General features: G+C 41.2%; 1 protein-coding gene across 5 annotated transcripts in view; it reads left to right on the top strand.

Moving 5' to 3' along the window:
• CNTRL (centriolin) overlaps positions 1–16461 on the top strand; it is an 86671-nt gene continuing 70210 nt past the window's right edge. For 4 of the 5 annotated variants that reach the window (XM_040241197.1, XM_040241188.1, XM_040241178.1 and 1 more), the window contains exons 1-5: positions 1–141; positions 6486–6733; positions 9364–9494; positions 13717–13847; positions 15224–15365. In XM_040241197.1, coding sequence (XP_040097131.1) covers positions 6517–6733; positions 9364–9494; positions 13717–13847; positions 15224–15365 — 621 coding nt within the window. In that variant the 5' untranslated portion in view covers positions 1–141; positions 6486–6516. Of the gene's footprint in view, positions 142–6485; positions 6734–7534; positions 7623–9363; positions 9495–13716; positions 13848–15223; positions 15366–16461 lie in introns of those variants that run through there. The other variant, XM_040241216.1, reaches the window with a different exon arrangement.

Genomic DNA, 16461 nt, shown 5'->3' on the forward strand with positions numbered 1-16461 from the left:
GCCCACGCGGCGCGCACGGCCCCACGGCAACCGGCACAACACAACAAAATGGCTGCCGCGCCGCTGGGCGCCTGAAGGGAACTACCGGCACCTCTCCGCCCGGCCTCGTCCGGCGGGCTTGCTCGGCCTCGCTCCTTCGTGGTGAGTGCCAGGCCTGGTCTAGGCCGTTCTCCGGCCTCCAGGCGGAGCGGGTGGGGACCAGCGGCGAAGGCGGGAAGGCCTGGACCCAGCGAGGGATGGATTCGGGGCGGGGGCGTGTGCCTGGGAGTTGGGATTGGACGGGAAGGAGGGGAGGGCCCGGAACCGGCGTGGGGAGGAGGATGGAGGGAGGTGTGGATACGAAGTGAGGAGGTCACGGGGTGGGGGCTTTGGGAGGAAGGACCGGAGTGTGGGGAGGTGTGGGCGCGGGGGTTGGGCGAGTGGAAGGTAGGGTCCCGCTGCCGAGCGGAGGAGGGTGGAGGTGTGCCAGGGGTCTGCGGGGAAGGGCTGGGGTACAGGACGGTTTGGTACCCTGACGGGCGTCCTGAACCAACCGGAATACAGTACATGGAGAAAAAAGAGAGCTGGGATATGGGGAAGAAAAGTTTAAAGAGAGGGAAGAGCCAATACTTTGTCCCATAACGGTTAAGGGACAGGTGCATTTTCAAGTCAGAGCTTGGCTTCACGTCTTGATTCTGCCACCTGCGCTGCTGTCTGTGCGACTGGGGCTTGGTAATGGTTCCTCGTTTGTGAAAATCCTCACTCAGCACTCTTGAGTGTACCTTGTGTGCCAGATTCAGTTCCGCGTCCTTTAGTCCTTCCCGTTAACTGATTTAGAGTTTAAAATAACTGGAACGGGGTCATCATTCCCATCGTAAAAGATGAAACTGTAGGTCAGAGAGGTTCAATAATTTGCCAATGACACACAGAAAGTGGAAAATTAACATTTGAACTCAGACTTAGCTGTAGAAACCAAGCTCTTAATTCTTAACGATACATTGTCATTTATAAATGAGGCTAATAATTATCATAATATACATTATCTGCAAGAATTTGTTTGGTAATGTCTTTAGAGTGGGGCACAGTCCTTTCTTCACTCATTCAACGAATATTTATTGTGCAGCAAACAATACTGCTCTACCGTCTTGCGGCCTAAACTCTAGAAGGAGGAACAAGCAACAATCGAGTTGTTTCACAAATAATCATTTAATTCTAATTGTAAGGTGTTGTGAAGGATGCTATTTGAGGCAGAGACCTGATCCTGTTGTGTGTTTTGAGTGTGGAAGCCCTGCCTTCCCAGCCCTATATTCTTAGAATCTAGCACAGTTCTTGGTGCCTTAAAGTTGTGGAATAAAATTGAATGACTGAAAAAAAATAAACTAATGGAAAGGTTTGGAAGCTTTTTTCCCCCCAATACCTGAGTAGCATGGAGAGAGATGTGAGATAAGAGCTCGGGATGTTAATAGAATACAAAGGGACACAGATGTCAGGGTGTTAGAAGGGAGAGGCAAGTAGATAGCCAGTTGGGTTGAGATGAAGTGGAATGGATGGAGAATTGAGTATTTTGTTTGAAGAGGGGATAATTAGAAGCCAGAGTATTCAAATGAGTTAGGGTGTCAGAATATTTGCTGTGATGAGCAGTTTGGGAAATCAGGATGAATACAGAAATGTGGGGGCAAGGCACTGGAGAGAACTGTAGGGAAGTGGAGAAGACTAGTCCAGTGTTGGGGAAGAGACTTTGTGAGAGAACTTGGCAGTCGGAATGGGATGAAGGGTGGGAGGCAAAGGTTGACGAGCACAGGATGGGAGAATTGCTCTTGGTGAGGAATAGGAGTCAGGATATTTGAAAGGACTAGAGAATAAGAGTGTTTAAATGGGTCAGAGGGTATGGGATGAAGTCAAATTATAGGGAAAGTACTGAGATGTGATTAAAGGGCTAAGGGGTGCCATGGAGAGGCATATGGAGGTCAAGAAATGGGGATGGATATTTGCTTATTGGAGTAGCTGGGAAGAGAGATGGAACTTTTGTGAATTATAGAGCTCTGCCTCATTTGGACAGAAAAGGCAATGGCACCCCACTCCAGTACTCTTGCCTGGAAAATCCCATGGACGGAGGAGCCTGGTAGGCTGCAGTCCATGGGGTCATGAAGAGTCAGACATGACTGAGCGACTTCATTTTCACTTTTCACTTTCATGCATTGGAGAAGGAAATGGCAACCCACTCCAGTGTTCTTGCCTGGAGAATCCCAGGGACGGCGGGGCCTGGTGGGCTGCCATCTGTGGGGTCGCACAGAGTCAGACACGACTGAAGCGACTTAGCAGCAGCAGCCTCATTTGGAAAAGATCAGAGATGATGGAATCTTAGGAAAGGCTGGATAGAGGTGAAGGTGTAGACTCTACTAAGCTGTGGTGGAGGGGATTGTTAGATCAAGGCAAGTTTCTGAATCTGAGAAGGACAGGATGCTCAATCATATCATTTTGATTATCACATCATTCCAGTGGCTTTCTTTTATTCTGCAGACTTACCTTCTGGGTTTTCAAACTATCTTGTTTTGATTTTGGTTTATCCTGCCCCTTCACACACACTAGCCCTGCCTCTCATCCCTGTCTTCTCTTTTCTATTGCTCAGTCTTTCTGTTGTTTATGTAATTGCGGACCGCAGCTTTGGTCAAGCAACATCGCTCGCTCTCTCTTAAACTCGTGCTTCAAGGTTTTACTGCTGCCAGGTGTCCTTCCTCAAGTACAGTAAATCCTATTTTACTGAGTTAGCTCTTCTGTGAGATCGTATGTCCAGGCTTTACAGGGGCTATGGTGACCCAGGGAGGAGGTCTGGGAATACACTGTGACTTCAAAGCCATCATTTAATCTTTCAGGTTACAATTCATTAAAGGAAGGAGTTGATTTTGATTTCTGGAATCCATTCGAATATATTTATTTAACTCTATTATTAAGGCAGAGTTTTTCTAATCAAGAGACATCTCACAATATTCTAGTGAGGCCCAAAGAGTCTTGGTCATTAGGATGTTGTGAGAGGAATTCAGGATGGTTCATTATTTTAAGAAGTTAGAGATAAGACTAAGGTGCAGGGTACAAAATAATTGTGTTGCATACAAATGTAGGATGTATGTGCATTTTGAAACCAAGAAACTAAAAATGTGTATAAAGCATATCTCTGTAGCATGTAGCATGCTGTCATTCTAATTTCATCATTTTCTATCAGGCTGTGAGATAGAGAAAGACATACAGAAGTGGAAACTGTACTGTCCTCTCTTATTTTTTAAGTCCCTTGCCCTTATGAAAACTGTATTTAATTCAGGAATGAATAAAATTGTGTTATTAAAGCACATGCCTCTTAGCTCTTTTCAAGCTTGAGTATATTATTATATAGAAAGAGAGCACCAGTGCAATCTTAACACAGAATGAGGCGTATTACTAAGAGACTTTTTGCCTTGGCAGAATGTTAAGATAGAAATTGTTTGCCACACTTGTGAAATTAAGTCCTAAAGCTTTGTGGTTAAGACATCAATAGCAGTTGTGTGAATTGAAGGAAGCTTTTCTGACCTTTGTGGATGATTTGACATGAAAAAACAAAAGAGAAAGTAAAGACATAGATTTGCACTTTACAGTGATTTAGATTGTTGGAACAAGGCAGTTGTCCTTGTTGTACTGTATACCTCTGAAACAATAATCACTTAAAAAAATTTAGCAGATTTTTGTTACCTTCAAACTAGTCGCCTTAAGATGCTAGATCATGGGTTCAGTGATGCTTTTGTTGTATTAAATTTTCTGTTTTTCCTTCAAAAAAATTAAAATGTTTTAAAAAGCTACCATTTATTTTTATTTGTTTTCCTTCCTTCCTGTTTTTATTTTATTATTTTTTTGCCATGCCTCACACAGCCTGTGGGACCTTAGTTCCCTGACCAGGGATCGAACCCACAGCCCCTGAATTGGAAGCATGGACAGCTGGGACAGTCCCTGGAGTTAGGATTTGAGCTGTCCAAAAGCTTTGGGTTGCAGATTACTTTTCTAAAAACTAGTTTGTGTTCTGTCTTCACAGTTCAGGGCTTCCCTGGTGGCTTGGTTGGTAAAGAATCTGCCTGCAGTGCAAGAGACCCGGGTTCAACCCCTGAGTTGGGAAGATCCTCTGGAGGAGGGAATGGCTACCCTCTCCAGTATTCTTGCCTGGAGAATCCCATGGACAGAGGAGTCTGGTGGGCTGCAGTCCATGGGGTTGCAAAGAGTTGGACCCAGCTGGGTGACTAACACATACACATACACACACTTTACATTTTCAGTAGTGAGGGTACAGGAGATTATGGATATTGAGCAAAGTAGAATCACTGTTAATGCAGCTTGTTCAAGACCTGTACATCTTATAACATTTTTTGGTCTAAAAGTTTGGCAGATATATAATTTTTGTAATGTATTTATAAGAGCAATTGTATACCATGAAGATCTTTTTTGCATAAACCTAACTTGTAAGTTAGGACTCTTGGTATTGAGGACTGATACTGCTTATGAAGATAGCCTTTTATTGAAGTATTGAATAGCATTTTATTGTTTCTAGGTTCTTTATGAATAATGCATTCAATAAATAGTAATTATCTGCCATCTTCTAGGCTCTGTTCTTAGCCTGGAATACATCAGTGAATAATATCACTACTTTCATGGAACTTAAATTCTACTAGATTAATTGTGTGGCTTGACTTACAAGTTAATTTGAGAGAAGAACTGATTCTCATCATTAGTCTAGCTAGCATTCTATCTGAATTTGGACTTTTACCTAATACCACTGGATTTGGCAGTGATTTCTTGAATATGACATCAAAAGCACAGGCGGCAAAAGGAAAAATAGACCAGTTGGATTTCTTTAAAAATTTGGAATGAGTATCAAATTACGGTATCACAGGGCCCTCCTTGGTGGCCCAGAGGTGAAGAATCGCCTGCCGGTGCAGGAGACACGGGTTTGATCCCTAGGCCAGGAAGATCCCACATGCCACAGAGCAGCTAAGCCCATGTGCCACGACTACTGAGCCTGTGCTTCAGAGCAGAGGAGCCCCAGTGACTGAAGCCGGAGCAGCCTAGAGCCCATGCTTCGCCTCAGGAGAAGCCGTCACAATGAGAAGCCCTCGCATGGCAACTAGAGAAAAGCCCAGGCAGCAGCGGAAGACCTGGCACACTAAAAATAAATCGTTTTATTTTTTAAGACAATAGCAATTAGTAGAAAGGAAACCGCAGGGTGGGAGAAAACCTTTGCAAATTATTTATTTGACTAAAGTTAATATGCAGACTATATAGTGAGAACTCCTGAAAAGGTTGAAAAAAAGAAAGACCAAAGGCAAGCATTTGCAACACCAGAAATTAGATACAGAGGTCTGTGTGGCTCCAGCCCACAGAGTCTAGGAAGCTAGTGACAGATGTGAGGCTAGAGAGACAGGGCCATATCATGGAGGATCTCATGGGTCAGGATAAATATTTCATTTGTTACAGACCCATAGATTAACCTTTTAAATAGATCACTCTGGCCGCAGTGTAGTGATGGAAGAGGAAGGGAAGAGAGCTTGTAGACAAGTCAGTTAGAAGCTGTTACAGTAGTTTGATGAGTGTGTGGATTAGACGAGAGGGGAGGTGGAAAGAAGCGGGCTAATTTGAGAGATACTTAGGAAGTAGAATTGACAAAACTTGGTGATTGATGGGTTATGGGAAGAAGGAAGTGACTCCCAGTTTCTGGCTTATTCCCAAGAGCATTGTCCACTAGTAAGGGAATGCTGGTGGAGGAACAGGATGGGAAGAAAATGAGGGCGGAATGAGGGAAATGATAAGCTCAGTCTGGACATGTTGATTCAGGATGCCAATGAGATGGCAGGTAGGCAGTTGAGAATAGGTGTCTGGACTCAGAGAAGAGTTGGACTGAAAATATAAATATCAGTAAAAAGGTGGCGTTGGGAACCATGGGTGTACATTAGATTGTCTCAATTAAGTTTAGAGAGAGATCAGAGGAGACCTGAGGAGCTCTGACATGTAAAGAGTGAATAGACGAGCCTTGGCCAGGAAAGGAGGCTGAGGAGTGGCCAGGAAGACGGGAGGAGAGTGTGGTGTCCCAGAAGCCAGAGGAAGAAACTGTTGCAGGAAGGAGAGAGTGCTGATCAGCATGAAATGCTACTGGTTGTCAAGTATTTCCGGCTTTAGGCACTCTAGAACTCTTTGTAACTAGAAGAGGCACTGTGACTAGTTTGGTCCAATAAACTGAGAACCAAAGTGACAGATGAGGCTTCTGGCTGGAGTACATGTCAGTACAAGACCCTCTGGAGGTCTCTCTTCCCTCTGGTAAGGTAATCAGCAATGTCTGAAATGGTGTCTGCTTCCATCAGCTTGGAGTAGTGTGGGTTCTAGCATCTATAACTTCTGAATTTAAAACTTTGTAGTCTTGAAAATTCTGGAAATAGACTAATAGTTTTGATAGCTCTAAAAATTAACCTTGTTAAATATACTGGAAACTCTTACAGGTTTTGATGGATACCTGGCTTTGTTCTTGCAATGAAGAAAGGTCCTCAGCAAAAAATTTCCAAAACAAAGATGCCACCATCATCTCACTCTCCTAGTCCATCATCTCTTACGTCCAATATGAGATCTAGGTCACTTTCACCTTTAAACGGATCTGAGACTCTGCCTTTTCATTCTGGAAGACAGTGGTATGAGCAAGTCGAGATTATAGGTGAAAACACTATGCTTTTGGACTACCACGACCAGAAAGGTAATGCTTTTTAATCTGCAAATTTCACCAAATACTCTTCTAAGTACAGATGGAAAATATTGAACTTGCATTTTTGGTCCAAATATAACATGCATCCATCCTACTAGTAACTTGACCTGTTGTTTTTGACAGAAATTGTCTAAGGACAGTAGAGGATGGAGGCTTCTGGTTGAGGGTGAAGATGTCTGAAAGGGTTGGGAGAAGGGTTTCCAGAAAAAGGAAGCTTTATTTCCTGTGGTAGGAGAGGGCTTTAAAGTTCATATGCCAGTTTACCATCATCCTTGGTTGAGGGGAAGGCATATCTGATCACTTCAGTGCTTTAATTCCATATAAACATGTTGCCCACCACTGGGCTGTTCCAGTCTGCTTATAGGCAAGCTGCCAATCTGTGAATGGACTGACTCTCACATCAGGGACATACATATGAATGTTCACAAAGGTTTTTCTGTTTTTCTTAAAAGCATTCCGTCAGTCTAGGAATCTGTTTTCAAAAATGGGTTCTTTTTTTAAGAAATTTACTTACTGTGATTAAATACAAAGAAAACTTTTTTGTGATTTCTTTCCTATGTCATGAAATCATGGTCTTCAAATTCTATTGATGAATACTGCTGCTGCTGCTAAGTCACTTCAGTCGTCTCTGACTCTGTGTGACCCCATAGACGGCAGCCCACCAGGCTCCCCCGTCCCTGGGATTCTCCAGGCAAGAATACCGGAGTGGGTTGCCATTTCCTTCTCCAATGCGTGAAAGTGAAAAGTGAAAGTGAAGCCGCTCGGTCATGTCCGACTCTTCACAACCCCATGGAGTGTAGCCTACCAGGCTCCTCCATCCATGGGATTTTCCAGGCAAGAGCACTGGAGTGGGTGCTATTTCCTGCTCTGATGAACACTGGTCAGTGTTTATTCATAAATATCATTAGCATTGAGTTTGGACTGTACCCTTGCTGCCCACTGGCACATTGTTATTTCTAATTTGATTAACACTTTAGAATATTTTCTTCTCTAGATTGGGCCAAATTTTTAAAATTATTTTATTTTGAACCAAAATAAATGTAATATATACTTATTATAAGTAATCATGGGGAAACTTTGGCCTATAGCCTGGATCTGGGCTCTGAAATCACTGGAGATGGTGATTGCAGCCATGAAATTAAAAGACGCTTCTTCCTTGGAAGGAAAGTTATGACCAACCTAGACAGCATATTCAAAAGCAGAGACATCACTTTGTCAACAAAGTCCATTTAGTCAAGGCTATGGTTTTTCCAGTGGTCATGTATGGATGTGAGAGTTGGACTATAAAGAAAGCTGAGCAACAAAGAATTGATGCTTTTGAACTGTGGTGTTGCAGAAGACTCTTGAGAGTCCCTTGGACTGCAAGGAGATCCAACCAGTCCATCCTAAAGGAGATCAGTCCTGGGTGTTCATTGGAAGGACTGATGTTGAAGCTGAAACTCCAATATTTTGGTCACCTGATGTGATGAGCTGACTCATTTGAAAAGACCCTGATGCTGGGAAAGATTGGGGGCAGGAGAAGGGGATGACAGAAGATGAGATAGTTGGATGACATCACCGACTCAATGGACATGGGTTTGGGTGGACTCCAGAAGTTGCTGATGAACAGGGAGGCCTGGCATGCTGCGGTTCATGGGGTCGCAAAGAGTCGGACACGACTGAGCTACTGAACTGAACTGAACTGGATCTGAACCCAGGATTAATTGTCTTTGATTCGTAAAGAACCAAGAGACAATTTTCTTTTTATGGATGCTTTTGTAGAATTTAACATGGCTTTTTTAAAATGTTTTTTTGAAACTGGAGTATAGTTGGTTTACAGGGTTGCGTTAGTTTCACACGTGCAACACAGTGAATCCGTTATTCACATACACGTGCACACTCTCTTTCAGGTTCCTTTCCATGTAGGCCGTTACAGAATATGGAGTAGAAGTTCCCTGTACTGTGCTAACATGGCTTTAATAAGCTTTGATTGTAATATCCAGGAAGGTCTTGAGATAGGGTATTGTATCCATTAAATTAGTACTTTATCTCTATAAAATATATTGTGATCCCTTACCATGAGTTTCCTACCATAACAAAAAATAGGAAAAGGACATTTTTAAGAATTCCGTTATTTTTTTACTTGATTAGATTTGTTTAAAACAAAAAACTAAATAATCCAATATATTTTTTTAAAAACTAACATTAAAATTCTGCTAAAAACTTAAATGCTGCCCATACTTAAAAGTATAAATTTTAGATTCATCTGCCTAGGTTCAGGTCCTAGATTTGCACATTTTTAGCTGTAAGAGCTTGAATAAATTGTTTTTCTAATTTTTTTTTTATAAAGGAGAATAGTAATTTCTATCCCAAAGGTTTGTTGTACAAATTGCATTTTTTTTAATGTAAAGCATTTAATACAAAGCTTGCACACAGTTAATATTTATGAAGTATAACTTATTGTCATCATTATGAAATGCTACATAAAGTAAAATATTACTTAAACATTCCAATTAGAACTAGCCAGCTGTTTTTACAATTGCATGGTTTAAATTTTTGTTGTTGTATAACATCAATACAGTTGGTTTCTCAAAGTATTCCTGTCTTCCTCTTCTGATAATGATCTGTTTGTGTAACTTCAGAAGCTGATTCACATGCAGGAGTTCGGTATATTACAGAAGCCCTTGTTAAGAAACTTACTAAACAGGAAAATTTGGCCTTGGTAAAATCTCTGAACCTTTCACTTTCCAAAGATGGTGGCAAGAAATTTAAGGTAAGTTACCAACATTTCTGAATACAGACATTGATTTTAATTTTTGCGCTTTAAAATGAAAAAAAAAATATGGAATTTACAGTACTATTTCATCCTAATGTCGCTGGATTTGTTGCAGATCTTTTAGTGTTTCTAGTGAAAGTTCTCCATCAGAAGTGTGAAGTGTGACATCTTTAAATTCATAACCTCCTGTTATTCTACATGTTATTGATTCTCTCTAGAAAGGGTCAGCAAACTACAGTCTAAACGCCAGATGAGGCCTACTGCTTGTTTTTGTTAATAAAGCTTTATTGGAGCACAGCTACACTCATTCCATATTGCCTGTGGCTGTTTTTGTGTTACAATATCAGAAGTAAATGATTGTCAAAGAAACTATATATGCCTCACAAAGCCAAAAAATATTTACTACCTGGCCTTTTGCAGAAAAAGATTACTGATCTCTGCTCTAGACTGTTTACTACTTTATTCTATTCATAAACTCTACACCATGAGTACATTGGAATTTAATTTTTGTTTATTATTTTTGTTTATTATTATTTTTATTATTTACAACTTAATATTTTTGGTGGGAAAAAATATAAACTTAGATGCCTCCTACTCCAGTCACAGCAATTAATTCTAGGACATTAACAATCTTAATGAAAACAAAACAAAAATCAATGAACAAAAGTGCTATGAAAGTATTAGGAAAGAATATAGTTTTAAATCTTAGAATTGGGAAGGCCCTTCTAATCAAACACCAACCCAAATACCACAAAGAAAAATATTGACAGATTTAGCTTACATAAAGATTAAAAAGTGGTGTTTAACGAATTATTATCTTTTAAAAATTTAAAGAAAAACAACAGGCTGATGGGTGGTGTTTCCAGCATGTAACAGTATCCGCATAATATAAAGAGCAGCTGTGATGCAATAGAAAGAGACAACCAAACGGTAAATGTGCAGAGGATAAGTCTGTTCACGAGAGTGTTATAAATGGCTGTTAACATGAAAATATATTCAGTTCCATTAATGTCAAAGAGATGAGAAATAGAACAATGGTTTGATGCCATTTTCCATCTTGTATGTCTAATGGACAAGAATTAAAAAGATTGTTTCAGCATTCAGAAAGATGTGAGAAATGGATCTTCTCATTTGGTCTTAGTGGATATATAGATGGGTACAGCATGTTAGGAAAACAGTTTAATAGTATTTATCAAAATTTCAAATGTACTTATTTGATCCAGCAATTAAGTTTGTACTCACTGAGTTTCTACTCACCAACACAGCAGTTCTACTCCTTGATGTCTGTTAATATTCACACATGTATCCAAAAGTATGTGAAGAGTAATGTTTATTAGGCATTATTTAAAATAGGAAAATTGAAAATAACCAATTGTCTGTCAGTAGGGAATTAAAAATTGCGGTGCAGTGTGCCATGAAACGGGCTTCCCTGGCGGCCCAGTGGTCAAGCGTCCAGCTGCCGTGCACGAGTCGCAGGAGACATGGGTCCACAACCGGGTCGGGAAGGTCCCCCGAGGAGGGCAGGGCAGCCCCCTCCAGCACTCCTGCCTGGGGAATCCCACAGACAGAGGAGCCTGGCGGGCTGCAGTCCACAGGGTCACACAGAGCTGGACACAAGTGAAGCGACTTAGCATGCACGCACGCTATGAAATACTACCAAGTGTCTTGAAAAACAAGGACAGAAGCAAAAACTCCCAGAACTCTATGTATCAGTGTGGGAAAATGGTCCAGTATGTCTAATGGAAAAAACAAATTCTAAAATATTTTTAGTAAGGACTCAGAATACTTTTTTAATGAATAGAAAGGTCTGGGTGTATATACACTGGTCTGTTAACAAGGGTTACCTTTGAGCACTGAGATTTTTTGGTGGGAAAACTGAGCTGAAGACCTGATGAAGAGAGCTTTTTATGTTTTGTTTGAAATTTTTATTAGAGTATATTTATGTCTTATGTAATTAAACAGGAAAAAAGGAGACATCCTGGAGTTCAAAGATTGTAAAAATGAAATACCAAGTTAGTAAGTCCTTACGGTGTAGTTTCTGTATATGCCAGGCATTGCATTAGGCTGCAGGAATAAATATAGCAGTGGATAAGCTTAGTTTCTGATTTGGGGGACTTAGAACTGAGTGTGAAGAATGCCTAGAATTAAGAGGAGAAATATTGAGGGGGAATCAAAGGAAGTGAGTGGGTCTGGGAGAGACAGACCCAGTGAAAAAGTCTGAAGGGGCTGTTGGCATAGAAGATCCAAGAGTGTGGTGAATGGAGACCAGAGGAGGAGGAGCTTCAGGAGGAGGAGACACGCTGTACAATGTCAGAGCGTCAGCTGACCGCATGGAAACTGCGAAGAAGCTGTTTGATTTGGGTGTAAGAAGCCCTCTCCGTTCTGGAAGCCCACCAGCTTCATTCTTTTAGGGTCTGTGCTGCTTGCTTTTTTCTGCCTGTTATTCTTTGTCTGTAGATGGTCACACAGCTAGCTTACTATTAGCGTCTCGCCACTAGCGTGTGCCTCCTCTCTGTGAGGTCTGCTCTTACCACCAGCTGCAGGTAGCCTCCGCCTCCATCACTCCCTCTTATTCTTCCCTGCAGCAGAGACCGATGTGGTGCCCACTGCGCGCCAGGCCCCAGTACTGAGTAGTGAACACAGCGACAGAACCTGTCCCCGTGACGCTTCTATTCTGTCACGTCACGTTATCTCCTTGTTAGTATGCTTAGGTGCCTGAAAGCTTTGTTTTCTCTATTTGTTTATTGGCTTTCCCTGTAAATGAAATCAAGAGCCTTGTTTTCCTTATCCATCACCGTTTTTTCCATATTTGCAGTACCCAGAACAGTTCCTGGCACATAATCCTTGTTTGATTAGTATTTGTTGGAATGGGTGAATGAATGGGTATCTTGCAGAGAACTCTTTGAATACATAGTAGGGATGGAAGACGTGTTGCCTTACCAATAGACTAATACTGAATGGGAGGCCGCAGAGTAAGCAGATGTACACAGGTTTTATGAGAACATTTACGCTTACTCCTTGGAAGGAAAGTTATGACCAACCTAGATAGCATATTGAAAAGCAGAGACATTACTTTGCCAACAAAGGTCCGTCTGGTCAAGGCTATGGTTTTTCCAGTAGTCACGTATGGATGTGAGAGTTGGACTGTGAAGAAGGCTGAGCGCCGAAGAATTGATGCTTTTGAACTGCGGTGTTGGAGAAGACTCTTGAGAGTTCCTTGGACTGCAAGGAGATCCAACCAGTCCATCCTAAAGGGGATCAACCCTGAATATTCATTGGAAGGACTGATGCTGAAGCTGAAACTCCAGTACTTTGGCCACCTGATGCGAAGAACTGATTCATTTGAAAAGACCCTGATTCTGGGAAAGATTAAAGGCAGGAGAAGGGGACAACAGAGGATGAGATGGTTGGATGGCATCACCGACTCGATGGACATGAGTTTGAGCAAGTTCCGGGAGTTGGTGATGGACAGGGAGGCCTGGCGTGCTGCAGTCCATGGGGTTGTGAACAGTTGGACACAACTGAGCAACTGAACTGAACTGAGCGTGTTGAACGTAGATTCCAGGGACAGGGAAATAGTCTGGTGCACTGGTATGTTGCCATTGCCTGGTGCCACATCTGGGATGTAGCAAGTGTGTAGTGAATATCTGTTGAATCCTGACTGTTTTTATTTTTTGGCCATACCACACGTGGCATGTGGGATCTTAGTTCCCCAAGCAGGGATCAAACCCATGCCCCTTGCATTGGCAGCTCGGAGTCCTAACCACTGGACCATCAGGAAGTTCCAAATAGTGACTTTTTCTAAACTCGAGGGGAAGAACCAGGAGAGAGAAAGGTTGAGGATCCAAGAACAAAGGGAGAGGAGATGGGGGGACATTATGCCGGAGCATGAGCACCTTAGCTGGGCCTTGAAGGAAGGAAGGGAGAGGCAGAGAACAGTGGAGAAGGAGGGAAGGACGGATGGAGGAAGTTCTCGCTGAATAGTCTCCAGTTTCTCAGGATGTAGGAAGTGTCATCTCCTGCAGGGCAAGAAAAGTTTGGCAGCTTGAGGAGAGTGGCCCCTCCTGAGCAAAGAGCCACACCAGGGTTCTGTGCAGGGAGCAGGAACGGCTTAGTCCCCGGCGACTGATCAGCACAGCCCCTGATGCATGCGCTCATATGTCGAGCTTATGTCGAGGCATCTGTTGTATAAAGCATTTATTCATTTGTTTCTAATTAGTATATCGAAAATTTGGAAAAATGTACTAAGCTTGAAATACTGAATCTCAGCCATAATCTAATCGGGAAGATCGAGAAGGTGGACAAGCTGTTGAAGCTGCGTGAACTCAACCTATCATACAACAGAATCTGGTGAGTAAATGCTTCTTTGGGTGGCACTGCAGGGCCGTCATCTCTCTTAACGAGGTAGAGTCACACTAGCTGTGCTACTGAAAGAATCCTCTGAAAGAGCACACACTTTGGTTATTCACTTGTAGTCTAGCCCTTCACATAGGATAATTGTCATATTTTGGCATTTCTAAAGAACAGAATAATAGCTAGTATTACCAAAGAAGGAGATACACTTTTTGATGACCAAGTCTTATCTTAGTTCCATTTTGACAGGACGTTTTCCCAGCTGCAGTCTGTGATGAACTGCCTTATTCATTAAGAAAGTTGGCATGAAGCAGAATGTTTTAACCCTGTCGTTTTGATCCTAAAGATATTTCGACCTGTTTTGAGCCTATGTATTTTATCCTGATGTTCTTTGCTCATTTCTGTAATAAATATGCCCTCAGTCTTGTTTCTACTTCATAATATATATTACTTACTCTGAGAAATAAACATAATAAAACTGACAGAGGCTAAAAATACACACAGAAAACTTGTTTTAGGCAAAATGATACAATTATCAAGCGTTGAAAATCTTTACGTCTGTGTATTTTCCCTCCACGTAAGACTTGGTGTATATAATATCCAAAGAACAAAACAACCTAACTGTAGCAGAAGCTCTAATATGGAGAAAATGAAATGGGAAAATATGGTTAATGAATTAAATCCCTAATGTAAAGTTTGTATAGAAAAAATTGATCCTGATGAAAATATTTTCAGCAGAATAAAACTGAAAGTACGTTTGCCCAGTATAGAGAATTGACAAAGGAATTAAATTGGAATCAACTCAGAAAAATATTTCATCAATGAAAATTCACCAATGCAGGTGATAAATGTTTTATTAAATATTGATTAAAACATCTTTATTCATAAATACAGTGTCATTCTGGGGCTCCACCCACTCAAAATGGCAGCATGTCTCATAGCTGGCGTAGCTGATCTTTCGGTAGTGACTTGCGGTAGTAGTTGAGGGCCTCTTCTCGTGCGGGGCTAGAAGCCTGGAGACGGCTGCATAGCACCGGGTGTGCTGTGGGACTTTGCAGCGCCCCCTTGCTGCCCACTGGTAGTCTTCACAATGCTTAGTGAGATTTCTCCCAGGCAGCCTCTTCTCTTCTGTGTTGTGGGATCCTAAAGGCTGATAGTAAGATAGTTGGGATTCCTGGACATGGACAGTAATGGAGAGTTTACTGGAGCTGTTCTGGTAAATTTGTTTTTAGCCACTATTTTTAAATTCTCATTTGTAAACTATAGTTGTGAAAAGCAACTCCACGTAAAACCACGCCTGTTTATTTTTAAAATACAGTGAAGGGACACAATCATTGTACTTAATAAGTTTGATTTTACCCTTTGGTTTCTAGCAAAATTGAAGGCATAGAAAATATGCACAGTCTACAGAAGCTGAGCCTTGCAGGGAATGAGATTGAGCATATCCCAGCGTGGCTAGGGAAGAAGCTGAAGAGTTTGCGCGTCCTCAACCTGAAAGCCAACAAGATATCATCGGTAAGTTATTCAAAGTGGCAAGAATACTTAAATTGTTTGGACTTGTTGAGGTAAAAAGATTAAAATCTAAGTGTTGTTTTTTTTAATGGGACTTCTTCTGATGTCCTTGACCAAACATCAAATTCAGACATAACTTAGTATTCTCTATGGTAATTAAATATACACAGACCTGGTTTTGTATGATTACATGGTAACTGAGGGTTGATCTCATAGCATTTTCCCATCTTTCATTTCATTTGAGCCTCTGAGTACTCTTCTTATGGAGACAGTGCAGGGGTTATTTTTATAATTCTGTGAATTAGGTACCATTTTATTATTCCCATTTTTAAGTGAAGTCTCAGAGAGGTTAACTCTTACCCAAAGTCATTCAGCTTGTGCCAGAATCCATGTCACTGCATGCCTGGAGCAGAGTTCTTTTTTTTTTTTTAATTTATGAATTAATCTGAATTAACCTTGATTATAGTATTAAGTGTTACAGGAAGTGTTAATCACTAGCTTTTTGTAGTAAAGCAATTTTATCATGGTTCACATAAGCTGATGGTGACATGTATTTTTTTCTGTCATAAAATATAAGTTTATTTTATAATTTTCTTATAACATTTATACAGTTAGATATTCAATAAGCATTGCAAAGTGAAAACATTAATTTATTTAAATCTGTATTAAAATGGAAACAATCCTCCTATAATTTAAAGAACTTAAGCCTTAGAATAGAAGATAAAAGAGGTGACTTCCAGTATGGGTCTAGATTTGCCTTCTGTGATCTTTGGATAAATTTTCATCTGTCTAAAACTCACTGTTTAAATTGGAAAAAGTTTATCCCCTGCCTTCTTTAGGGAAGTGGTATAGGGCTCAGATGAAATGATAAAATGTGAAAATAAAACCTTTAAGGAATACAGCCTTAGAGTCATTTAGTGTTTTGAACTTTTACCAGTATAAGGTAGTAATAATACGTACCTTTTGTTTAATGCTGTGTCTCTACTTTCCTGCTTCATCTTTATGAAGGTCTGATAAGGTGACTCTGCCATTGCACCGTGGCAGCCCAAAAGACTCAGAGCCGAGCCCCACACCACGTTACACAGCGTCACCTTGGAGA

Source organism: Oryx dammah, unplaced genomic scaffold (genome assembly GCF_014754425.2).
Source record: "Oryx dammah isolate SB20612 unplaced genomic scaffold, SCBI_Odam_1.1 HiC_scaffold_1, whole genome shotgun sequence".
NCBI classification, from domain to species: Eukaryota; Metazoa; Chordata; class Mammalia; order Artiodactyla; family Bovidae; genus Oryx; species Oryx dammah.